We start from the raw sequence: 27,128 nt of genomic DNA on the forward strand, positions 1-27,128 counted from the left end.
GCTCACTGCCTACACCAGATACCTCGCTCAGGAGGGTAAATACACTACACTATACACTACTATACACTACACTTTACACTACACTATACACTACTATACTATACACTACAATATCGCCACTGGCTCACTGCCTACACCAGATACCTCGCTCAGGAGGGTAAATACACTACACTATACACTACTATACACTATACACTACACTATACAATACACTACTATACACTATACACTACTATACACTACTATACTATACACTACAATATCGCCACTGGCTCACTGCCTACACCAGATACCTCGCTCAGGAGGGTAAATACACTACACTATACACTACTATACACTACACTTTACACTACACTATACACTACTATACTATACACTACAATATCGCCACTGGCTCACTGCCTACACCAGATACCTCGCTCAGGAGTGTAAATACACTACACTATACACTACTATACACTATACACTACTATACACTATACACTACTATACACTATACACTACTATACACTATACACTACTATACTATACACTACTATACTATACACTATACACTACACTATACACTACTATACACTACACTATACACTACACTATACACTACTATACTATACACTACAATATCGCCACTGGCTCACTGCCTACACCAGATACCTCGCTCAGGAGGGTAAATACACTACACTATACACTACTATACACTATACACTACTATACACTATACACTACTATACACTACAATATCGCCACTGGCTCACTGCCTACACCAGATACCTCGCTCAGGAGGGTAAATACACTACACTATACACTACACTATACACTACTATACTTTACACTATACACTACTATACTATACACTACTATACACTATACACTACACTACTATACACTACTATACTATACACTACTACACTATACACTACTATACTCTACACTACTATACACTACACTATACACTACTATACACTACTATGCTATACACTACTATACTATACACTACAGCACTATACACTACACTATGCACTACACTACTATACACTACACTATACACTATACATGATGATGATGGTGATGTTGATGGTGATGATGGTGATGTTGATGGTGGTGATGATGGTGATGATGGTTATGTTGATGGTGGTGATGGTGATGATGTTGATGGTGGTGATGATGGTGGTGATGATGATGGTGATGATGTTGATGGTGATGATGGTGGTGATGATGATGGTGATGATGATAGTGATGATGGTGATGATGATGATGATGGTGATGTTGGTGATGGTGATGTTGATGGTGATGTTGATGTTATTGATAGTGATGATGTTGATGGTGGTGGTGATGATGTTGATGATGTTGATGGTGGTGATGTTGGTGATGGTGATGTTGTTGATGTTGTAGGTATGGAGAGCCGTCTGAGGGAGGTCTGTATGGTGATGATGTTGTTGATGTTGTTGTTGATGATGATGATAGTGATGATGATGATGGTGGTGATGTTGTTGTTGATGTTGATGTTATTGATAGTGATGATGTTGATGGTGGTGGTGATGATGTTGATGATGTTGATGGTGGTGATGTTGGTGATGGTGATGTTGTTGATGTTGTAGGTATGGAGAACCGTCTGAGGGAGGTCTGTACAGAGCTCATGGGCCCCATCCAGCCCAGCTCCTGCAGCACCTGGGAGACACACATCTTGGTGAGGATGGCATCACCACCACCATCATCATCACCATCACTACCATCACTACCACTACCATCACTACCGTCAACATCACCACCACCACCATCAACATCACCACCACCACCATCATCATCACCACCATCATCATTACCACCATCACTACCATCACCACCACCACCATCACCACCATCACCACCACCACCGTCAACATCACCACCATCACCACCACCATCATCACCATCACTACCACTACCATCACTACCATCACTACCACCACCATCACCACCGTCAACATCACCACCACCATCATCACCATCACCACCATTACCTCCATCACCACCATCATCACCATCACTACCATCACTACCGTTACTACCATCACTACCTTCAACATCACCATCACCATCACCACAATCACCACCATCACCTCCATCACCACCATCACCACCATCACCACCACCGTCAACATCACCACCATCATCACCATCACTACCACTACCATCACTACCGTTACTACCATCACTACCATCACCACCGTCAACATCACCACCACCATCATCACCATCACCACCATCACCTCCATTACCACCACCACCACCATCATCACCATCACTACCATCACTACCACTACCATCACTACCGTTACTATCATCACTACCATAACTACCACCACCATCACCACCGTCAACATCACCATCACCACCATCACCACCATCACCACCATCACCATCACGTCCATCACCACCATCACCACCATCACCACCACCATCAACATCACCACCATCACCATCAACATCACCACCATCAACATCACCACCACCATCATCATCACCGCCATCACCATTACCACCATCACTACCATCACCAGCATCACTACCACCACTACCACCACCATCACCACCATCACTACCACCACCATCACCACCATCTGTGTCTGTGTGTGTGTATCTATGTGTGTGTCTGTGTGTTTAATAGCAGAGGTCTCACTCCGAATCAGTCGAGCGGCAATATCTTTTCATCGGTTGCGTAACGCTGTGTGGAAGCTACCTGGTCTGTCGCTCCGCACTAAGCTTCAGGTCTTCTCGGCCACGGTCATTCCCTCCCTTCTCTACGCTTGCGAAACGTGGACCCCCCTAATGGAACATCTTCTCCGGTTAGAAACATTTAGGCTAGCCTGCCTACGATCCATCCTGGGTTTAACCTGGCTGGATTTTGTGAGGAGCTCACAAATCTTTGAAAGATCTGGGCAAGGTCCCATCGGTGAGCTCCTCCGGCAGGCAAGGCTGCATTGGCTGGGTCACGTAGCCCGCATGCCCAGCCACCGCATGCCGAAACAGCTTTTGTCCGGCCGGATTGAGGGGGCTAAGCGGGCGCGGCACGGGCTAGAGAAGAGATGGAGTGATGTGGTACAGGAGGACGTGGAGCTGAGTGGACTTGCCGATGACCGGTACCAGCGGTGTCAAGATCGGCCTCTGTGGAGGAGGCTCGTGAAGGATGCTACTGGGCACTTGGAGGCAGTCGCCCTCCGTTGCTAAAGCACAGCGGGTTGGCACAGTAGGGGGCACAGGTGGTGCATCAGCCAGTCATCTCAGTCAGTCGACCCGTGGCACCTGGGTCTGCCCCGTGACCTCCTGCCAGCGGGCGTTCGACACTTCACGTGGCCTCAAGGTGCACATGGCCTGGCACAAGCGTCGTGGTGACGTCACCGCCACTTAGTGGTGAATGGCGATTGTTGTTGTTGTTGTCTATGTATCTATAATGTGTGTGTGTCTGTGTTTGTGCGTGTGTGTGTGTCTGTGTGTGTGTCTATGTATCTATAATGTGTGTTTGCGTGTGTGTGTCTATGTGTGTGTGTGTGTCTATGTACAGGGGGTGTCTAAGCGTGATCTGCTGAGAGATGTACTGCCTCTCATCGGCTCCAATCTGCACCTGCAGAGACTTTTCATGGAAGTCCAGGAGCAGATGGACACGGTCCACGGGAAATGAGAGAGACACACAGAGATAGACACACACATACACACATAGACACACACACACATAGACACACACATAGACACGCACACACACAGACACACACATAGACACACACATAGACACACACACACAGACACACATAGACACACACACACAGACACACATAGACACACACATAGACACAGACACACACAGATAGACACACACAGGTAGACACACACATAGACACACACAGACACAGATAGACACACACACACAAACACACACACATAGACACACACACACATAGACACACACACACACACATATGCACACACATAAACACACACAGATAGACACACATAGACACACACACAGATAGACACATACACACGCGCACATAGACATACACACATAGACACATACACACACACAGACACACAAGCGTACACATACACACAGACACACAAGCGTGCACACACACATAGACACACACACAGAGACACACGCACACATAGACATACACACAGAGACACACACTGACACACAGACACACACACACAGACACACACACACAGCTTAGACTGTTTTTTTTCGTATGGAGGCGGTGCTTTGTAGTGGTGAGTGTGGTGAGTGTGGTGATGGTGAGTGTGGTGATGGTGGTGAGTGTGGTGATGGTGGTGAGTGTGGTGGTGGTGAGTGTGGTGATGGTGAGTGTGGTGATGGTGGTGAGTGTGATGGTGGTGAGTGTGGTGATGGTGGTGATGGTGGTGAGTGTGGTGATGGTGGTGAGTGTGGTGATGGTGGTGAGTGTGGTGATGGTGGTGAGTGTGGTGATGGTGGTGAGTGTGGTGGTGGTGAGTGTGGTGATGGTGAGTGTGGTGATGGTGGTGAGTGTGGTGGTGGTGAGTGTGGTGATGGTGAGTGTGGTGATGGTGGTGAGTGTGGTGGTGGTGAGTGTGGTGATGGTGGTGAGTGTGGTGATGGTGGTGAGTGTGGTGATGAGTGTGATGGTGAGTCTGGTGAGTGTGGTGATGGTGGTGAGTGTGGTGATGGTGGTGATGGTGAGTGTGGTGATGATGGTTGTGATAATGGTGAGTGTGGTGAGTGTGGTAATGGTGGTGAGTGTGGTGATGGTGGTGAGTGTGGTGAGTGTGGTGATGGTGGCGAGTGTGGTGATGATGGTGAGTGTTGTGATGGTGGTGAGTGTGGTGATGGTGGTGAGTGTGGTGAGTGTGGTGCTTGTGGTGATGGTGGTGAGTGTGGTGATTGTGGTGATGGTTGTGATGGTGGTGAGTGTGGTGAGGGTGGTGATGGTGGTGATGGTGAGTGTGGTGATGGTGGTGAGTGTGGTGAGTGGTGAGTGTGGTGATTTTGGTGAGTGTGATGATGGTGGTGAGTGTGGTGAGTGTGGTGATTTTGGTGAGTGTGGTGATGGTGGTGAGTGTGGTGAGTGTGGTGATGGTGGTGAGTGTGGTGAGGGTGGTGAGTGTGGTGATGGTGAGTGTGAGTGTCAGTGAGTGAGATGGTAGAGTGTCAGTGTGAGTGTGTTAGTGAGAGGCTGTGTGAGTGAGATGGTGAGTGTGATAGAGAGTGAGATGGTGAGTGTGGTGAGTGTGGTGATGGTGGTGAGGGTGGTGAGTGTGGTGAGGGTGGTGAGTGTGGTGATGGTGAGTGTGAGTGAGTGAGAGTGTGTCAGTGAGTGAGATGGTGAGTGAGAGTGTGAGAGTGTCAGTGAGAGTGTGTCAGTGAGTGAGATGGTGAGTGAGAGTGTGAGAGTGTCAGTGAGAGTGTGTTAGTGAGAGGCTGTGTGAGTGAGATGGTGAGTGTGTGTGAGAGTGTCAGTGAGTGAGATGGTGAGTGTGAGAGAGAGTAAGATGGTGAGTGACAGTGTGAGTGAGTGTGTGAGAGTGTGTGTGTGAGAGTGTGTGTGTGAGAGTGTGTGTGTGAGAGTGTGTCAGTGAGTGGGTGTGTGAGTGAGATGGTGAGTGTGAGAGTGTGTCAGTGAGTGAGATGGTGAGTGTGAGAGAGAGTGAGATGGTGAGTGACAGTGTGAGTGAGTGTGTGAGAGTGTGTCAGTGAGATGGTGAGTGTGAGAGCGTGAGATGGTGAGTGTGAGAGTGTGTCAGTGAGTGAGATGGTGAGTGTGAGAGAGAGTGAGATGGTAAGTGAGTGTCAGTGAGAGTGTCAGTGAGTGTGTCAGTGAGTGAGATGGTGAGTGTGAGAGAGAGTGAGATGGTGAGTGACAGTGTGAGTGTGTCAGTGAGAGTGATGGTGAGTGCGAGAGAGAGTGAGATGGTGAGTGACAGTGTGATTGAGTGTGAGAGTGTGTGTCAGTGAGTGTGAGAGTGAGATGGTGAGTGACAGTGTGAGTGTGTGAGTGTCAGTGAGAGTGTCAGTGAGTGGCTGTGTGAGTGAGATGGTGAGTGTGTGAGAGTGTGTCAGTGAGATGGTGAGTGTGAGAGAGAGTGAGAGTGTCAGTGAGAGTGTCAGTGAGAGTGTGTCAGTGAGTGAGATGGTGAGTGTGAGAGAGTGAGATGGTGAGTGTGAGAGTGTCAGTGAGTGGCTGTGTGAGTGAAATGGTGAGTGTGAGAGAGAGTGAGATGGTGAGTGACAGTGTGAGAGTGTGGCTGTGTGAGTGAGATGGTGAGTGTGTGTGTGTTTCGGTGAGTGTGAGTGAGTGATGGTGAGTGGCTGCGTGAGAGTGATGGTGCGTGAGTGAGCGAGTGAGTGGGTGGGTGGATGAGTGAGATGTGGAGTGGGTGGGTGGGTGAGCGGGTGAGTGTGTGGGTGAGATGGTGAGCGAGTGGGTGGGTGAGTGAGATGGTGAGCGAGTGGGTGGGTGAATGAGATGTGGAGTGAGTGGTGAGATGGTGAGTGGGCGGGTGGGTGAGTGGCTGGGCGGGTGGGTGAGTGGCTGGGTGAGTGGCTGGGTGGGTGGTTGAGTGGCTGGGTGAGTGGCTGGGTGGGTGGGTGAGTGGCTGGGTGGTTGGGTGAGTAGTTGTCAGTAATGATAGTGGCCTCGCGTTCCCCGTATTGCAAGAATAAAGATCAATAATTACACGATGGATGACATTAGTCGTGGTTTATCAGATGTACTTGTTCAAACCTGTGTGGGTGGTGGGGTGAGTGACTGGGTGAGTGACTGAGTGGGTGAGTGACTGGGTGGGTGAGTGACTGGGTGACTGACTGGGTGAGTGACTGTGAGTGACTGGGTGAGTGACCGTGTGAGTGACTGGGTGACTGACTGACTGGGTGAGTGACTGGGTGAGTGCCTGTGTGAGTGACTGTTTGGGTGAGTGACTGGGTGACAGACTGAGTGACTGGGTGAGTGCCTGTGTGAGTGACTGGGTGAGTGACTGGGTGAGTGCCTGTGTGAGTGACTGTGTGACTGACTGGGTGAGTGTGAGTGACTGTGTGACTGACTGTGTGAGTGAGTGACTGGGTGACTGTGAGTGACTGTGTGAGTGACTGGGTAGGTGAGTGTGTGGGTGACTGTGACTGACTGGGTGAGTGACTGACTGTGAGTGACTGGGTGACTGACTGACTGTGTGAGTGACTGTGTGGGTGACTGACTGAGTGACTGTGTGGGTGACTGACTGAGTGACTGTGTGAGTGACTGGGTGACTGACTGGGTGAGTGACTGTGTGAGTGACTGACTGTGTGGGTGAGTGACTGTGTGAGTGACTGACTGTGTGAGTGACTGTGTGAGTGACTGAGTGACTGTGTGAGTGACTGGGTGAGTGACTGACTGGGTGACTGAGTGACTGTGTGAGTGACTGTGTGAGTGACTGTGTGAGTGACTGAGTCACTACAGAGACCATGTCTATATATTTTTGACTGGGTGAGTGACTGGGTGACTGTGTGAGTGACTGTGTGACTGACTGTGTGAATGACTGGGTGAGTGACTGTGTGAGTGACTGGGTGAGTGACTGGATGAGTGACTGACTGTGTGACTGACTGGGTGACTGACTGAGTGACTGTGAGTGACTGAGTCACTACAGAGACCATGTCTATATATTTTTGACTGGGTGAGTGACTGGGTGACTGTGTGAGTGACTGTGTGACTGACTGTGTGAGTGACTGTGTGAGTGACTGGGTGAGTGACTGTGTGAGTGACTGGGTGAGTGACTGTGTGACTGACTGGGTGAGTGACTGGGTGAGTGACTGTGTGACTGACTGTGTGACTGACTGAGTGACTGTGAGTGACTGAGTCACTACAGAGACCATGTCTATATATTTTTGACATCCAATCAGCGTCAGAGCTTCGTCTCAGCACCAGCATTGGCCTCAATGCAAGCGAACTGGAATCGACACCGCTGGATCGCCCACGGAGTCGACCCGCGTTAATCGATACCGGCGTTAGTTGCGCAAATCGATTCCTTTGCCCGTGACGGTCGCCTGAGGGATCGACACTCAATCGCCGGGTTTCGATTCCTTGGCTCAACCCGACCCATTCCACGATTCTCCTATTTTGAATCGACACCGCGGAATCGATTTACCTGCTAAGCTCCCCCCCCCAACGCATCTCGACCAAGTCAATACAATCGACAGCAGGAATCGGTTCCGCTAACAACTGTATCGACACGGCAGAAATCGAATCTCTAGAAATAAATCGAAACCCCACCACGCATCTCACCAACCCATTAGGAATCGATACTGCAAGACTCGACACCGCGTGAATCGACTTCTCCCTTTAAATAATTAAATCGAATCTAAAACCCACGCATCACCTCCCGCACCCAATAGGAATCGACGCCGCACAAATCGACGCGCCCGACTGTAGAGAATCTATCGCCTCCTCTCACTCCCCGTGATGATGGAGGCTGATCGGCTGATGGCCGCGTTCTCTGGAGCCGATCCGGGCCTGCCTGGGCCCGGCTCCTCGGCGCCTCTCGGCGGCTACGGGAAGGCGCTGGACGACTGCGGCGGGGGGGCCGCCGGAGGAGGCGGCGGCGGCGGCAGTGGCGGCGTCTCTAACGAGCCCTTCTATCTGCTCCGCGAACCAGGTGGGTTGCGGCCTAGTTAGGCTCGTGGGGTGGGCGTGAGGGGAAGGACGGCGGGGCGGCTAGGCAAGGTGGGTCGGGAGTGCGGGAAGCCCGCGGTCTATGGGTTTCTGTGTGTGGTGAGTCTATGGGTCTCTGTGTGAGTGTGTCTATGGGTCTTTGTGTGTGTGAGTCTATGGGTCTCTGTGTGAGTGAGTCTATGGGTCTCTGTGTGAGTGAGTCTATGGGTCTCTGTGCGTGTGAGTCTATGGGTCTCTGTGTGTGTGAGTCTATGGGTCTCTGTGTGAGTCTATGGGTCTCTGTGTGTGTGAGTCTATGGGTCTCTGTGTGTGTGAGTCTATGGGTCTCTGTGTGAGTGAGTCTATGGGTCTCTGTGTGAGTGAGTCTATGGGTCTCTGTGTGAGTGAGTCTATGGGTCTCTGTGTGAGTGAGTCAATGGGTCTTTGTGTGAGTGAGTCTATGGGTCTCTGTGTGAGTGAGTCTATGGGTCTCTGTGTGAGTGAGTCTATGGGTCTCTGTGTGAGTGAGTCTATGGGTCTCTGTGTGAGTGAGTCTATGGGTCTCTGTGTGAGTGAGTCTATGGGTCTCTGTGTGAGTGAGTCTATGGGTCTCTGTGTGAGTGAGTCTATGGGTCTCTGTGTGAGTGAATCTATAGGTCTCAGTGTGGTGGTGAGTCTATGGGTTTCTGTGTGCGTGAGTGAGTCTATGGGTCTCTGTGTGAGTGAGTCTATGGGTCTCTGTGTGAGTGAGTCTATGGGTCTCTGTGTGTGTGAGTCTATGGGTCTCTGTGTGTGAGAGTCTATGGGTCTCTGTGTGAGTCTATGGGTCTCTGTGTGTGTGAGTCTATGGGTCTCTGTGTGTGTGAGTCTATGGGTCTCTGTGTGAGTGAGTCTATGGGTCTCTGTGTGAGTGAGTCTATGGGTCTCTGTGTGAGTGAGTCTATGGGTCTCTGTGTGAGTGAGTCAATGGGTCTTTGTGTGAGTGAGTCTATGGGTCTCTGTGTGAGTGAGTCTATGGGTCTCTGTGTGAGTGAGTCTATGGGTCTCTGTGTGAGTGAGTCTATGGGTCTCTGTGTGAGTGAGTCTATGGGTCTCTGTGTGAGTGAGTCTATGGGTCTCTGTGTGAGTGAATCTATAGGTCTCAGTGTGGTGGTGAGTCTATGGGTTTCTGTGTGCGTGAGTGAGTCTATGGGTCTCTGTGTGAGTGAGTCTATGGGTCTCTGTGTGGGTGAGTCTATGGGTCTCTGTGTGAGTGAGTCTATGGGTCTCTGTGTGAGTCTATGGGTCTCTGTGTGAGTGAGTCTATGGGTCTCTGTGTTAGTGAGTCTATGGGTCTCTGTGTGAGTCTATGGGTCTTTGTGTGAGTGAGTCTATGGGTCTGTGTGAGTCTATGGGTCTCTGTGTGAGTGAGTCTATGGGTCTCTGTGTGAGTGAGTCTGTGGGTCTCTGTGTGAGTGAGTCTGTGGGTCTCTGTGTGAGTGAGTCTGTGGGTCTCTGTGTGAGTGAGTCTGTGGGTCTCTGTGTGAGTGAGTCTGTGGGTCTCTGTGTGAGTGAGTCTATGGGTCTCTGTGTGGTGAGTCTATGGGTCTCTGTGTGAGTGAGTCTATGGGTCTCTGTGTGTGGTGAGTCTATGGGTCTCTGTGTGAGTCTATGGGTCTCTGTATGAGTGAGTCTATGGGTCTCTGTGTGAGTCTATGGATCTCTCTGTGAGTGAGTCTATGGGTCTCTGTGTGAGTGAGTCTATGGGTCTCTGTGTGAGTGAGTCTGTGGGTCTCTGTGTGAGTCTATGGGTCTCTGTGTGAGTGAGTCTATGGGTCTCTGTGTGAGTGAGTCTATGGGGCTCTGTGAGTGAGTCTATGGGTCTCTGTGTGAGTCTATGTGTCTCTGTGTGAGTGAGTCTATGTGTCTCTGTGTGAGTGAGTCGATGGGTCTCTGTGTGAGTCTATGGGTCTCTGTGTGAGTGAGTCTATGGGTCTCTGTGTGAGTGAGTCTGTGGATCTCTGTGTGAGTGAGTCTGTGGGTCTCTGTGTGAGTGAGTCTGTGGGTCTCTGTGTGAGTGAGTCTGTGGGTCTCTGTGTGAGTGAGTCTGTGGGTCTCTGTGTGAGTGAGTCTATGGGTCTCTGTGTGAGTGAGTCTATGGGTCTCTGTGTGTGGTGAGTCTATGGGTCTCTGTGTGTGGTGAGTCTATGGGTCTCTGTGTGAGTCTATGGGTCTCTGTGTGAGTGAGTCTATGGGTCTCTGTGTGAGTCTATGGGTCTCTGTCTGTGTGAGTGAGTCTATGGATCTCTGTGTGGTGAGTCTATGGGTCTCTGTGTGAGTGAGTCTGTGGGTCTCTGTGTGAGTCTATGGGTCTCTGTGTGAGTGAGTCTATGGGTCTCTGAGTGAGTTTATGGGTCTCTGTGTGGTGAGTCTATGGGTCTCTGTGTGGGTCTATGGGTATCTGTGTGTGATGAGTCTATGTGTCTCTGTGTGAGTGAGTCTATGGGTCTCTGTGTGAGTGAGTCTATGGGTCTCTGTGTGAGTGAGTCTATGGGTCTCTGAGTGAGTCTATGGGTCTCTGTGTGGTGAGTCTATGGGTCTCTGTGTGAGTCTATGGGTATCTGTGTGTGATGAGTCTATGTGTCTCTGTGTGAGTGAGTCTATGGGTCTCTGTGTGAGTGAGTCTATGGGTCTCTGTGTGAGTGAGTCTATGGGTCTCTGTGTGAGTGAGTCTATGTGTCTCTGTGTGTGGTGAGTCTATGGGTATCTGTGTGTGCTGAGTCTATGTGTCTCTGTGTGAGTGAGTCTATGGCTCTCTGTGTGAGTGAGTCTATGGGTCTCTGTGTGAGTGAGTCTATGGGTCTCTGTGTGAGTGAGTCTATGTGTCTCTGTGTGAGTGAGTCTATGGGTCTCTGTGTGAGTGAGTCTATGGGTCTCTGTGTGGTGAGTCTATGGGTCTCTGTGTGAGTGAGTCTATGGGTCTCTGTGTGAGTGAGTCTGTGGGTCTCTGTGTGAGTGAGTCTGTGGGTCTCTGTGTGAGTGAGTCTATGGGTCTCTGTGTGAGTGAGTCTGTGGGTCTCTGTGTGAGTGAGTCTGTGGGTCTCTGTGTGAGTGAGTCTATGGGTCTCTGTGTGAGTGAGTCTATGGGTATCTGTGTGTGATGAGTCTATGGGTCTCTGTGTGAGTGAGTCTATGGGTCTCTGTGTGAGTGAGTCTGTGGGTCTCTGTGTGAGTGAGTCTGTGGGTCTCTGTGTGAGTGAGTCTGTGGGTCTCTGTGTGAGTGAGTCTATGGGTCTCTGTGTGAGTGAGTCTGTGGGTCTCTGTGTGAGTGAGTCTGTGGGTCTCTGTGTGAGTGAGTCTATGGGTCTCTGTGTGAGTGAGTCTATGGGTCTCGTGTGAGTGAGTCTATGGGTCTCTGTGTGAGTCTATGGGTCTCTGTGTGAGTCTATGGGTCTCTGTGTGAGTGAGTCTATGGGTCTGTGTGAGTGAGTCTATGGGTCTCTGTGTGAGTGAGTCTGTGGGTCTCCGTGTGAGTCTATGGGTCTCTGTGTGAGTGAGTCTATGGGTCTCTGTGTGAGTGAGTCTATGGGTCTCTGTGTGAGTGAGTCTATGGGTCTGTGAGTGAGTCTATGGGTCTCTGTGTGAGTCGACTTCTCTCTGTAACTCCCCCGTGCCCCCCCTGCCCCCGCTGGCCCCCGTGCCCCCCCCCCGTGCCCCCCCCTGCCCCCCCTGCCCCCCAGTGGCGAGTGAGCTGACGGGCAGCAGCAACTTGCTCTGCCACTACAACCTCGACGCCGCCTTCGCAAAGTTCTGTGGCAAGAAAGTGAAGGAGAAGTTGAGCAACTTCCTGCCTGACCTGCCTGGTGGGGGCACGGGGGGGGGGCAGGGGGGGGGGGCACGGGGGGGGGCATGGGGGGGCAGGGGGGGGGCATGGGGTGGGCAGACACTGGGAGACAGAGACACAGATAGAGACACGGGGAGACAGAGACACAGATAGAGACACGGGGAGACAGAGACACAGATAGAGACACTGGGAGACAGAGACACAGATAGAGACACGGGGAGACAGAGACACAGATAGAGACACGGGGAGACAGAGACACAGATAGAGACACGGGGAGACAGAGACACAGATAGAGACACGGGGAGAGACACAGACACAGATAGAGACACGGGGAGACACAGACACAGATAGAGACACTGGGAGAGACACAGACACAGATAGAGACACGGGGAGACAGAGACACAGATAGAGACACGGGGAGACAGAGACACTGGGAGACAGAGACACAGATAGAGACACGGGGAGAGACACAGACACAGATAGAGACACTGGGAGACAGAGACACAGATAGAGACACGGGGAGACAGAGACACAGATAGAGACACGGGGAGACAGAGAAACAGATAGAGACACTGGGAGACAGAGACACAGATAGAGACACGGGGAGACAGAGACACAGATAGAGACACTGGGAGACAGAGACACAGATGGAGACACTGGGAGACAGAGACACAGATAGAGACACGGGGAGAGACACAGACACAGATAGAGACACTGGGAGACAGAGACACAGATAGAGACACTGGGAGACAGAGACACAGATAGAGACACGGGGAGACAGAGACACAGATAGAGACACTGGGAGACAGAGACACAGATGGAGACACTGGGAGACAGAGACACAGATAGAGACACGGGGAGAGACACAGATAGAGACACTGGGAGACAGAGACACAGATAGAGACACGGGGAGACAGAGACACAGATAGAGACACTGGGAGACAGAGACACAGATAGAGACACGGGGAGACAGAGACACAGATAGAGACACGGGGAGACAGAGACACAGATAGAGACACGGGGAGACAGAGACACAGATAGAGACACTGGGAGACAGAGACACAGATAGAGACACTGGGAGACAGAGACACAGATAGAGACACGGGGAGACAGAGACACAGATAGAGACACGGGGAGACAGAGACACAGATAGAGACACGGGGAGACAGAGACACAGATAGAGACACTGGGAGACAGAGACACAGATGGAGACACTGGGAGACAGAGACACAGATAGAGACACGGGGAGAGACACAGACACAGATAGAGACACTGGGAGACAGAGACACAGATAGAGACACTGGGAGACAGAGACACAGATAGAGACACGGGGAGACAGAGACACAGATAGAGACACTGGGAGACAGAGACACAGATGGAGACACTGGGAGACAGAGACACAGATAGAGACACGGGGAGAGACACAGATAGAGACACTGGGAGACAGAGACACAGATAGAGACACGGGGAGACAGAGACACAGATAGAGACACTGGGAGACAGAGACACAGATAGAGACACGGGGAGACAGAGACACAGATAGAGACACGGGGAGACAGAGACACAGATAGAGACACGGGGAGACAGAGACACAGATAGAGACACTGGGAGACAGAGACACAGATAGAGACACTGGGAGACAGAGACACAGATAGAGACACGGGGAGACAGAGACACAGATAGAGACACGGGGAGACAGAGACACAGATAGAGACACGGGGAGACAGAGACACAGATAGAGACACGGGGAGACAGAGACACAGATAGAGACACGGGGAGACAGAGACACAGATAGAGACACTGGGAGACAGAGACACAGATAGAGACACGGGGAGACAGAGACACAGATAGAGACACTGGGAGACAGAGACACAGATAGAGACACTGGGAGACAGAGACACAGATAGAGACACGGGGAGACAGAGACACAGATAGAGACACGGGGAGACAGAGACACAGATAGAGACACTGGGAGACAGAGACACAGATAGAGACACGGGGAGACAGAGACACAGATAGAGACACGGGGAGACAGAGACACAGATAGAGACACGGGGAGACAGAGACACAGATAGAGACACTGGGAGACAGAGACACAGATAGAGACACGGGGAGACAGAGACACAGATAGAGACACTGGGAGACAGAGACACAGATAGAGACACTGGGAGACAGAGACACAGATAGAGACACGGGGAGACAGAGACACAGATAGAGACACGGGGAGACAGAGACACAGATAGAGACACTGGGAGACAGAGACACAGATAGAGACACGGGGAGACAGAGACACAGATAGAGACACTGGGAGACAGAGACACAGATAGAGACACGGGGAGACAGAGACACAGATAGAGACACTGGGAGACAGAGACACAGATAGAGACACGGGGAGACAGAGACACAGATAGAGACACTGGGAGACAGAGACACAGATAGAGACACGGGGAGACAGAGACACAGATAGAGACACTGGGAGACAGAGACACAGATAGAGACACTGGGAGACAGAGACACAGATAGAGACACTGGGAGACAGAGACACAGATAGAGACACGGGGAGAGACACAGACACGGGGAGAGACACAGATACGGGGAGAGACACAGACAGACACACACACAGACACAGACACACATACACAGACACACATACACAGATACACATACAGACACACATACAGACACACATACAGACACAGACGCAGGCACACACACATACACACAAACACACACATACAGACAAAGATCCCCCGTATAGCCTTAACAGACTGTAGGGGCAAGTGCTGTTAGCGAGCACCTATGAAGGCCGGAACGGTACACGAGGGGGTGGGTGGCCAGCACCACGCCCGACCGCCTTTGTCTCCCCAGTGGCGATGTTTGCACACCGCACCAGGTACTCATTTGAGGCTGAGTCGACCAACATACAGACACACATACAGACACACATACAGACACGGGGAGAGACACAGATAGAGACACGGGGACACACAGAGAGAGGGAGACACGAGGGAGAGGTGACGGTGCTAGTTTGTCTGCATTGCCGTGATGTCCCCTTGTGTCTGCGTCTGCCTCTGTGTCTCTGTTTGTCTCGGTGTTGCATTGTCCGTGTGTGTGTGTCCTGTCTCTATGCCTTCCCCTGTCCCCCACGTGTCTCCCCGTGTCTCTCTCCCCGTGTCTCTCTCCCCGTGTCTCTCTCCCCGTGTCTCTCTCCCCGTGTCTCTCTCCCCGTGTCTCTCTCCCCGTGTCTCTCTCCCCGTGTCTTTCTCCCCGTGTCTCTCTCTCCCCGTGTCTCTCTCTCCCCGTGTCTCTCTCTCCATGTGTCTCTCCCCGTGTCTCTCTCCCCGTGTCTTTCTCCCCGTGTCTTTCTCCCCCTGTCTCTCTCCCCGTGTCTCTCTCCCCGCGTCTCTCTCCCCGTGTCTCTCCCCGTGTCTCTCTTCCCGTGTCACTCCCCGTGTCTCTCTCCCCGTGTCTCTCCTCGTGTCTCTCTCCCCGCGTCTCTCTCCCTGCGTCTCTCTCCCCGCGTCTCTCTCCCCGCGTCTCTCTCCCCGCGTCTCTCTCCCCGCGTCTCTCTCCCCGTGTCTCTCTCCCCGTGTCTCTCTCCCCGTGTCTCTCCCCGTGTCTCTCCCCGTGTCTCTCTCTCCCCGTGTCTCTCTCTCCCCGTGTCTCTCTCTCCCCGTGTCTCTCTCTCCGTCTCTCCCCGTGTCTCTCTCTCCCCGTGTCTCTCCCTGCGTCTCTCTCCCTGCGTCTCTCCCCGTGTCTCTCTCTCTCTGTGTCTCTCTCTCTCTGTGTCTCTCTCTCTGTGTCTCTCTCTCTCTGTGTATCTCTCTCCCTGTCTCTCTCCCCCCGTGTATCTCTCTCCCCGTGTCTCTCTCCCCGTGTATCTCTCTCCCCGTCTCTCTCTCCCCGTGTCTCTCTCTCCCCGTGTCTCTCTCTCCGTCTCTCCCCGTGTCTCTCTCTCCCCGTGTCTCTCCCTGCGTCTCTCTCCCTGCGTCTCTCCCCGTGTCTCTCTCTCTCTGTGTCTCTCTCTCTCTGTGTCTCTCTCTCTGTGTCTCTCTCTCTCTGTGTATCTCTCTCCCTGTCTCTCTCCCCCCGTGTATCTCTCTCCCCGTGTCTCTCTCCCCGTGTATCTCTCTCCCCGTCTCTCTCTTCCCGTGTCTCTCTCCCCGCGTCTCTCTCCCCGTGTCTCCCCGTGTCTCTCCCCGTGTCTCCTGTCGCCCCACCCCAGGAATGATTGACACTCCAGCGCTGCAAGACGGCTCGAGTCTACGAGCGGTGATGGAGAAGCCTCCGCTGTGTGGCAAGGAGCTGCACTGTCTCCCCAGTGCCCTCATGACGGGATTCAGGCTCCACGCTGGGCCGGTACGGGGAGAGACACACGGGGAGAGAGACACGGGGAGACACGGGGAGACACACGGGGAGAGAGAGACAGGGAGACACACGGGGAGAGAGACAGGGAGACATGGAGAGACACGGAGAGACACACAGGAAGGAGCTGCACTGTCTCCCCAGTGCCCTCATGACGGGATTCAGGCTCCACGCTGGGCCGGTACGGGGAGAGACACACGGGGAGAGAGACACGGGGAGACACGGGGAGACACACGGGGAGAGAGAGACAGGGAGACACACGGGGAGAGAGACAGGGAGACATGGAGAGACACGGAGAGACACACAGGAAGGAGCTGCACTGTCTCCCCAGTGCCCTCATGACGGGATTCAGGCTCCACGCTGGGCCGGTACGGGGAGAGACACACGGGGAGAGACACGGGGAGAGAGACACGGGGAGACACGGGGAGACACACGGGGAGAGAGACACGGGGAGACACACGGCAAGGAGCTGCACTGTCTCCCCAGTGCCCTCATGACGGGATTCAGGCTCCACGCTGGGCCGGTACGGGGAGAGACACACGGGGAGAGACAGGGAGACACGGGGAGACACGGAGAGACACACGGGGAGAGAGAGACAGGGAGACACGGGGAGAGACAGGGAGACACGGGGAGACACGGAGAGACACACAGGAAGGAGCTGCACTGTCTCCCCAGTGCCCTCATGACGGGATTCAGGCTCCACGCTGGGCCGGTACGGGGAGAGAGACAGGGAGACACGGGGAGACACGGGGAGACACACGGGGAGAGAGAGACAGGGAGACACACGGGGAGAGACAGGGAGACACGGGGAGACACGGAGAGACACACAGGAAGGAGCTGCACTGTCTCCCCAGTGCCCTCATGACGGGATTCAGGCTCCACGCTGGGCCGGTACGGGGAGAGAGACAGGGAGACACGGGGAGAGACAGGGAGACACGGGGAGACACGGGGAGACACACGGCAAGGAGCTGCACTGTCTCCCCAGTGCCCTCATGACGGGATTCAGGCTCCACGCTGGGCCGGTACGGGGAGAGAGACAGGGAGACACGGGGAGAGACACACGGGGAGACACACGGGGAGAGACACGGGGAGACACGGGGAGAGAGACACGGGGAGACACACGGCAAGGAGCTGCACTGTCTCCCCAGTGCCCTCATGACGGGATTCAGGCTCCACGCTGGGCCGGTACGGGGAGACACAACGGGGAGACACGGGGAGACACACGGGGAGAGACACGGGGAGAGAGACAGGAAGGAGCTGCACTGTCTCCCCAGTGCCCTCATGACGGGATTCAGGCTCCACGCTGGGCCGGTACGGGGAGAGAGACAGGGAGACACGGGGAGAGACAGGGAGACACGGGGAGACACGGAGAGACACACAGGAAGGAGCTGCACTGTCTCCCCAGTGCCCTCATGACGGGATTCAGGCTCCACGCTGGGCCGGTACGGGGAGAGAGACAGGGAGACACGGGGAGACACGGGGAGACACACGGGGAGAGAGAGACAGGGAGACACACGGGGAGAGACAGGGAGACACGGGGAGACACGGAGAGACACACAGGAAGGAGCTGCACTGTCTCCCCAGTGCCCTCATGACGGGATTCAGGCTCCACGCTGGGCCGGTACGGGGAGAGAGACAGGGAGACACGGGGAGAGACAGGGAGACACGGGGAGACACGGGGAGACACACGGCAAGGAGCTGCACTGTCTCCCCAGTGCCCTCATGACGGGATTCAGGCTCCACGCTGGGCCGGTACGGGGAGAGAGACAGGGAGACACGGGGAGAGACACACGGGGAGACACACGGGGAGAGACACGGGGAGACACGGGGAGAGAGACACGGGGAGACACACGGCAAGGAGCTGCACTGTCTCCCCAGTGCCCTCATGACGGGATTCAGGCTCCACGCTGGGCCGGTACGGGGAGACACAACGGGGAGACACGGGGAGAGAGACAGGAAGGAGCTGCACTGTCTCCCCAGTGCCCTCATGACGGGATTCAGGCTCCACGCTGGGCCGGTACGGGGAGAGAGACACGGGGAGAGAGACAGGGAGACACGGGGAGAGACAGGGAGACACGGGGAGACACGGGGAGACACACGGGGAGAGAGAGACAGGGAGACACACGGGGAGAGAGACACGGGGAGACACGGGGAGACACGGAGAGACACTCAGGAAGGAGCTGCACTGTCTCCCCAGTGCCCTCATGACGGGATTCAGGCTCCACGCTGGGCCGGTACGGGGAGAGAGACAGGGAGACACGGGGAGAGACAGGGAGACACGGGGAGACACGGAGAGACACACAGGAAGGAGCTGCACTGTCTCCCCAGTGCCCTCATGACGGGATTCAGGCTCCACGCTGGGCCGGTACGGGGAGAGACACACGGGGAGAGACACGGGGAGAGACAGGGAGACACGGGGAGACACGGAGAGACACACAGGAAGGAGCTGCACTGTCTCCCCAGTGCCCTCATGACGGGATTCAGGCTCCACGCTGGGCCGGTACGGGGAGAGACACACGGGGAGAGACACGGGGAGAGACACGGGGAGACACACGGGGAGAGACACGGGGAGACACGGGGAGACACGGGGAGAGAGACACGGAGAGACACGGGGAGAGACACACGGTGAGACACACGGGGAGAGAGACAGGAAGGAGCTGCACTGTCTCCCCAGTGCCCTCATGACGGGATTCAGGCTCCACGCTGGGCCGGTACGGGGAGAGAGACAGGGAGACACACGGGGAGAGACAGGGAGACATGGGGAGACACGGGGAGAGAGACACGGGGAGAGAGACAGGGAGACACACGGGGAGAGACAGGGAGACATGGGGAGACACGGGGAGACACACAGGAAGGAGCTGCACTGTCTCCCCAGTGCCCTCATGACGGGATTCAGGCTCCACGCTGGGCCGGTACGGGGAGAGACACGGGGAGAGAGACACGGGGAGAGACACGGGGAGACACACGGGGAGACACGGGGAGACACACAGGAAGGAGCTGCACTGTCTCCCCAGTGCCCTCATGACGGGATTCAGGCTCCACGCTGGGCCGGTACGGGGAGAGACACACGGGGAGAGACACGGGGAGAGACAGGGAGACACGGGGAGAGACACGGGGAGACACACGGCAAGGAGCTGCACTGTCTCCCCAGTGCCCTCATGACGGGATTCAGGCTCCACGCTGGGCCGGTACGGGGAGAGACACACGGGGAGAGACACGGGGAGAGACACGGGGAGACACACGGGGAGAGACACGGGGAGACACGGGGAGACACGGGGAGAGAGACACGGAGAGACACGGGGAGAGACACACGGTGAGACACACGGGGAGAGAGACAGGAAGGAGCTGCACTGTCTCCCCAGTGCCCTCATGACGGGATTCAGGCTCCACGCTGGGCCGGTACGGGGAGAGAGACAGGGAGACACACGGGGAGAGACAGGGAGACATGGGGAGACACGGGGAGAGAGACACGGGGAGAGAGACAGGGAGACACACGGGGAGAGACAGGGAGACATGGGGAGACACGGGGAGACACACAGGAAGGAGCTGCACTGTCTCCCCAGTGCCCTCATGACGGGATTCAGGCTCCACGCTGGGCCGGTACGGGGAGAGACACGGGGAGAGAGACACGGGGAGAGACACGGGGAGACACACAGGAAGGAGCTGCACTGTCTCCCCAGTGCCCTCATGACGGGATTCAGGCTCCACGCTGGGCCGGTACGGGGAGAGACACGGGGAGAGAGACACGGGGAGAGACACGGGGAGACACACGGGGAGACACGGGGAGACACGGGGAGAGAGACACGGAGAGACACGGGGAGAGACACACGGTGAGACACACGGGGAGACACTCAGGAAGGAGCTGCACTGTCTCCCCAGTGCCCTCATGACGGGATTCAGGCTCCACGCTGGGCCGGTATGGGGAGACACACGGGGAGAGACACGGGGAGACACACGGGGAGACACACAGGGAGACACGGGGAGAGAGACACGGGGAGACACACAGGGAGACACGGGGAGAGAGACACGGGGAGACACACGGCAAGGAGCTGCACTGTCTCCCCAGTGCCCTCATGACGGGATTCAGGCTCCACGCTGGGCCGGTACGGAGAGAGACACGGGGAGACACGGGGAGAGAGACACGGGGAGACACACGGCAAGGAGCTGCACTGTCTCCCCAGTGCCCTCATGACGGGATTCAGGCTCCACGCTGGGCCGGTACGGGGAGAGACACGGGGAGACACACGGGGAGAGAGAGACAGGGAGACACACGGGGAGAGAGACAGGGAGACATGGGGAGAGACAGGGAGACACGGGGAGACACACAGGGAGAGAGACACGGAGAGACACTCAGGAAGGAGCTGCACTGTCTCCCCAGTGCCCTCATGACGGGATTCAGGCTCCACGCTGGGCCGGTACGGGGAGAGACACACGGGGAGAGACACGGGGAGAGAGACACGGGGAGAGAGACACGGGGAGAGAGACACGGGGAGAGAGACACGGGGAGACACACGGGGAGAGAGACACGGAGAGACACGGGGAGAGACACAAGGGGAGAGAGACAGGAAGGAGCTGCACTGTCTCCCCAGTGCCCTCATGACGGGATTCAGGCTCCACGCTGGGCCGGTACGGGGAGAGAGACAGGGAGAGAGACACGGGGAGACACGGGGAGACACGGGGAGACACGGGGAGAGAGACACGGGGAGAGAGACACGGGGAGACACACGGCAAGGAGCTGCACTGTCTCCCCAGTGCCCTCATGACGGGATTCAGGCTCCACGCTGGGCCGGTACGGGGAGAGAGACAGGGAGAGAGACACGGGGAGACACGGGGAGACACGGGGAGACACGGGGAGAGAGACACGGGGAGAGAGACACGGGGAGACACACGGCAAGGAGCTGCACTGTCTCCCCAGTGCCCTCATGACGGGATTCAGGCTCCACGCTGGGCCGGTACGGGGAGAGAGACAGGGAGACACGGGGAGAGACAGGGAGACACGGGGAGACACGGGGAGACACACGGGGAGAGAGAGACAGGGAGACACACGGGGAGAGACAGGGAGACACGGGGAGACACGGGGAGACACACAGGAAGGAGCTGCACTGTCTCCCCAGTGCCCTCATGACGGGATTCAGGCTCCACGCTGGGCCGGTACGGAGAGAGACACGGGGAGACACGGGGAGAGAGACACGGGGAGACACACAGGGAGACACGGGGAGAGAGACACGGGGAGACACACAGGGAGACACGGGGAGAGAGACACGGGGAGACACACGGCAAGGAGCTGCACTGTCTCCCCAGTGCCCTCATGACGGGATTCAGGCTCCACGCTGGGCCGGTACGGAGAGAGACACGGGGAGACACGGGGAGAGAGACACGGGGAGACACACAGGGAGACACGGGGAGAGAGACACGGGGAGACACACGGCAAGGAGCTGCACTGTCTCCCCAGTGCCCTCATGACGGGATTCAGGCTCCACGCTGGGCCGGTACGGGGAGAGAGACAGGGAGACACGGGGAGAGACAGGGAGACACGGGGAGACACGGGGAGACACACGGGGAGAGAGAGACAGGGAGACACACGGGGAGAGAGACAGGGAGACATGGCGAGAGACAGGGAGACACGGGGAGACACACAGGGAGAGAGACACGGAGAGACACTCAGGAAGGAGCTGCACTGTCTCCCCAGTGCCCTCATGACGGGATTCAGGCTCCACGCTGGGCCGGTACGGAGAGAGACACGGGGAGACACGGGGAGAGAGACACGGGGAGACACACAGGGAGACACGGGGAGAGAGACACGGGGAGACACACAGGGAGACACGGGGAGAGAGACACGGGGAGACACACGGCAAGGAGCTGCACTGTCTCCCCAGTGCCCTCATGACGGGATTCAGGCTCCACGCTGGGCCGGTACGGAGAGAGACACGGGGAGACACGGGGAGAGAGACACGGGGAGACACACAGGGAGACACGGGGAGAGAGACACGGGGAGACACACGGCAAGGAGCTGCACTGTCTCCCCAGTGCCCTCATGACGGGATTCAGGCTCCACGCTGGGCCGGTACGGAGAGAGACACGGGGAGACACGGGGAGAGAGACACGGGGAGACACACAGGGAGACACGGGGAGAGAGACACGGGGAGACACACGGCAAGGAGCTGCACTGTCTCCCCAGTGCCCTCATGACGGGATTCAGGCTCCACGCTGGGCCGGTACGGAGAGAGACACGGGGAGACACGGGGAGAGAGACACGGGGAGACACACAGGGAGACACGGGGAGAGAGACACGGGGAGACACACAGGAAGGAGCTGCACTGTCTCCCCAGTGCCCTCATGACGGGATTCAGGCTCCACGCTGGGCCGGTACGGGGAGAGAGACAGGGAGACACGGGGAGAGACAGGGAGACACGGGGAGACACGGAGAGACACACAGGAAGGAGCTGCACTGTCTCCCCAGTGCCCTCATGACGGGATTCAGGCTCCACGCTGGGCCGGTACGGAGAGAGACACGGGGAGAGAGACACGGGGAGACACGGGGAGACACGGGGAGAGAGACACGGGGAGAGAGACACGGGGAGAGAGACACGGGGAGACACACGGGGAGACACACAGGGAGACACGGGGAGACACGGGGAGACACACGGGGAGAGACACGGGGAGACACGGGGAGACACGGGGAGAGAGACACGGGGAGAGAGACACGGGGAGAGAGACACGGGGAGACACACGGGGAGACACACAGGGAGACACGGGGAGACACGGGGAGACACACGGGGAGAGACACGGCAAGGAGCTGCACTGTCTCCCCAGTGCCCTGATGACGGGATTCAGGCTCCATGCTGGGCCGGTACGGGGAGACACAACGGGGAGAGACACGGAGAGACACACGGGGAGACACGGGGAGACACGGGGAGAGAGACACGGAGAGACACGGGGAGAGACACACGGTGAGACACACGGGGAGAGAGACAGGAAGGAGCTGCACTGTCTTCCCAGTGCCCTCATGACGGGATTCAGGCTCCATGCTGGGCCGGTACGGGGAGAGAGACAGGGAGACACGGGGAGAGACAGGGAGACACGGGGAGACACGGGGAGACACGGGGAGAGACACACGGGGAGAGAGACAGGGAGACACACGGGGAGACACGGGGAGACACACGGGGAGAGAGACACGGGGAGAGACACGGGGAGACACGGGGAGACACGGGTAGACACGGGTAGACACGGGGAGAGAGACACGGGGAGACACACGGGGAGACACACGGGGAGAGAGACACGGGGAGACACACGGGGAGAGAGACAGGGAGACACGGGGAGACACACAGGGAGAGACACGGGGAGACACACGGGGAGAGACACGGGGAGACACACGGGGAGACACGGGGAGAGAGACACGGGGAGAGAGACACGGGGAAAGAGACACGAGGAGACACACGGGGAGACACGGGGAGACACACGGGGAGACACGGGGAGAGACACGGGGAGAGACACGGGGAGACACACGGGGAGACGCAGAGAGACACGGGGAGAGACACGGGGAGAGACACGGGGAGACACACGGGGAGAAAACACGGGGAGACACACGGGGGGAGACACGGGGAGAGACACGGGGAGACACGGGGGGAGACACGGGGAGAGACACGGGGAGACACGGAGAGACACGGGGAGACACACGGGGAGAGACACGGGGAGACACAGGGAGAGACACATAGGGAGAGACACATAGGGAGAGACACATGGAGAGACACGGGGAGAGACACGGGGAGAGAGACACGGGGAGAGAGACACGGGGAGAGAGACACGGGGAGAGAGACACGGGGAGAGGGACACGGGGAGAGGGACACGGGGGGAGGGACACGGGGAGAGGGACACGGGGGGAGAGACACGGGGGGAGAGACACGGAGAGAGAGAGACACGGGGAGAGAGACACGGGGAGAGAGACACGGGGAGAGAGACACGGGGGGAGAGACACGGGGGGAGAGACACGGGGAGACACGGGGGTGATGGCTTTGTTGTTGTAGTGGTGGTGGTGGTGTAGCTGTTGACGTGCTTGTGGTGGTGCAGCAGCTGTTGTTGTTGTTGTTGACGTGGTTGTTGTTGACGTGGTTGTTGTTGACGTGGTTGTTGTTGACGTGGTTGTTGTTGACGTGGTTGTTGTTGACGTGGTTGTTGTTGACGTGGTTGTTGTTGACGTGGTTGTTGTTGACGTGGTTGTTGTTGACGTGGTTGTTGTTGACGTGGTTGTTGTTGACGTGGTTGTTGTTGACGTGGTTGTTGTTGACGTGGTTGTTGTTGACGTGGTTGTTGTTGACGTGGTTGTTGTTGACGTGGTTGTTGTTGACGTGGTTGTTGTTGACGTGGTTGTTGTTGACGTGGTTGTTGTTGACGTGGTTGTTGTTGTTGTGTAGCTACCGGATCAGTACCGGCTGCTGCACCAGATGCCTCTTCGCAAGAAGCACAAACAGAAGCAGAAACACCGCAGGCCGGACACCATGAGTCACGACGGCAAGGGTGAGACACAACAACAACCACAATCACCACAACAACCACCACAACAACACCAACAACACTAACAACAACCACAACAACCACAACAACAACACTAACAACAACCACAACAACCACAACAACCACAACAACACTCACAACAACCACAACAACAACCACCACCACAACAACACCAACAACAACCACACCAACACCAACAACACTAACAACAACCACAACAACCACAACACCAACAACAACCACAACAACCACAACAACACAACAACCACAACAACCACAACAACACTCACAACAACCACAACAACAACCACAACAACACCAACAACAACCACAACAACACTCACAACAACACTAACAACAACCACAACAACACTAACAACACTCACAACAACCACCACCACAACAACACCAACAACACTAACAACAACCACAACAACACTAACAACAACCACAACAACACTAACAACCACAACAACAACCACAACAACCACAACAACACAACAACCACAACAACCACAACAACACCGACAACACTATCAACAGCCACAACAACCACAACAACACTAACAACAACCACAACAACCACAACAACAACCACAACAACCACAACAACACCAACAACACTAACAACCACAACAACACCAACAACACTAACAACAACAGCCACAACAACCACAACAACACTAACAACACTAACAACCACAACAACCACAACAACAACAACCACAACAACACCAACAACACTAACAACAACCACAACAACCACAACAACACCTACAACACAAAAACATAACCTTGCACTACTATACACTACTATACACTACACTATACAATATTATACACTATACACTACACTACTATACACTACACTATACACTACACTGTACACTACTATACTTTACACTACACTACTATACACTACACTATACACTACACTATACACTGCACTACTATACACTACACTATACACTCTTCTTTGGTTCTTTCGGTAAAGTCACGTAGAATGAGAGAGACTGTCAGGTAGGACAGCGCTGTCCTACCTGACAGTCTCGCCCCCTTCACCTGATGAAGGCCGCTTGTGTTGTGGCCGAAACGTCGTGAGAATATTATTGTGTTATTTTATTTTATCAATTTATTATTTTATTCTCATTCTACGTGACTTTACCGAAAGAACCAAAGAAGATGAATCATTGCAGTCACGAAAGCTTTAAATCGAAATTTACACTATACACTATTCACTACACTATACACTACACTACTATACACTATACACTACTATACACTCTACACTACACGAATATACACTATACACTACACTACTATACACTACACTATACACTACACTATACACTGCACTACTATACACTACTATACACTACACTATACACTAGTATGCACTACTTTACACTACACTATACACTATTATACACTACTATACACTACACTACTATACAGTACTATACACTACACTACTATACAGTACTATACACTATACACTACACCACTATACACTACACTACTATACACTACACTATACACTACTATACACTACACTATATACTACACCACTATACACTACACTACTATACACTACACCACTATACACTACACTACTACACACTACACTACTATACACTACACTATACACTACACTACTATACACTACACTACTATACACTACACTATACACTACTATACTATACACTACACCACTATACACTACACTACTATACATTACACTACTATACACCACTATACACTACACTATACACTACTATACACACTACACTATACACTAC

The 27,128-nt window shown here is 54.8% G+C and overlaps 2 protein-coding genes across 7 annotated transcripts in view; both read left to right on the plus strand.

Moving 5' to 3' along the window:
• HIRA (histone cell cycle regulator) overlaps positions 1-6,695 on the plus strand; it is a 114,775-nt gene extending 108,080 nt beyond the window's left edge. For all 4 annotated transcript variants that reach the window (XM_076057743.1, XM_076057741.1, XM_076057745.1 and 1 more), the window contains 2 exons: positions 1,599-1,687; positions 3,542-6,695. The gene's annotated coding sequence lies outside the window, so the exon portion shown is untranslated. The remainder of the gene's footprint in view (positions 1-1,598; positions 1,688-3,541) is intronic.
• A 1,609-nt stretch (positions 6,696-8,304) lies between these two features.
• Positions 8,305-27,128, plus strand: part of MED19 (mediator complex subunit 19) — a 30,312-nt gene continuing 11,488 nt past the window's right edge. The window contains exons 1-4 of one of the 3 annotated variants that reach the window (XM_032943979.2): positions 8,305-8,634; positions 12,350-12,472; positions 16,679-16,812; positions 25,230-25,332. In XM_032943979.2, coding sequence (XP_032799870.1) covers positions 8,442-8,634; positions 12,350-12,472; positions 16,679-16,812; positions 25,230-25,332 — 553 coding nt within the window. In that variant the 5' untranslated portion in view covers positions 8,305-8,441. The remainder of the gene's footprint in view (positions 8,635-12,349; positions 12,473-16,678; positions 16,813-25,229; positions 25,333-27,128) is intronic. The other 2 variants (XM_032943980.2, XM_032943981.2) reach the window with 2 other exon arrangements.

The sequence above is a fragment of the Petromyzon marinus genome, chromosome 84 (genome assembly GCF_048934315.1).
Source record: "Petromyzon marinus isolate PM22_M1 ecotype Great Lakes invasive population chromosome 84, UKy_Petmar_22M1.pri1.0, whole genome shotgun sequence".
Lineage (NCBI taxonomy): Eukaryota > Metazoa > Chordata > Hyperoartia > Petromyzontiformes > Petromyzontidae > Petromyzon > Petromyzon marinus.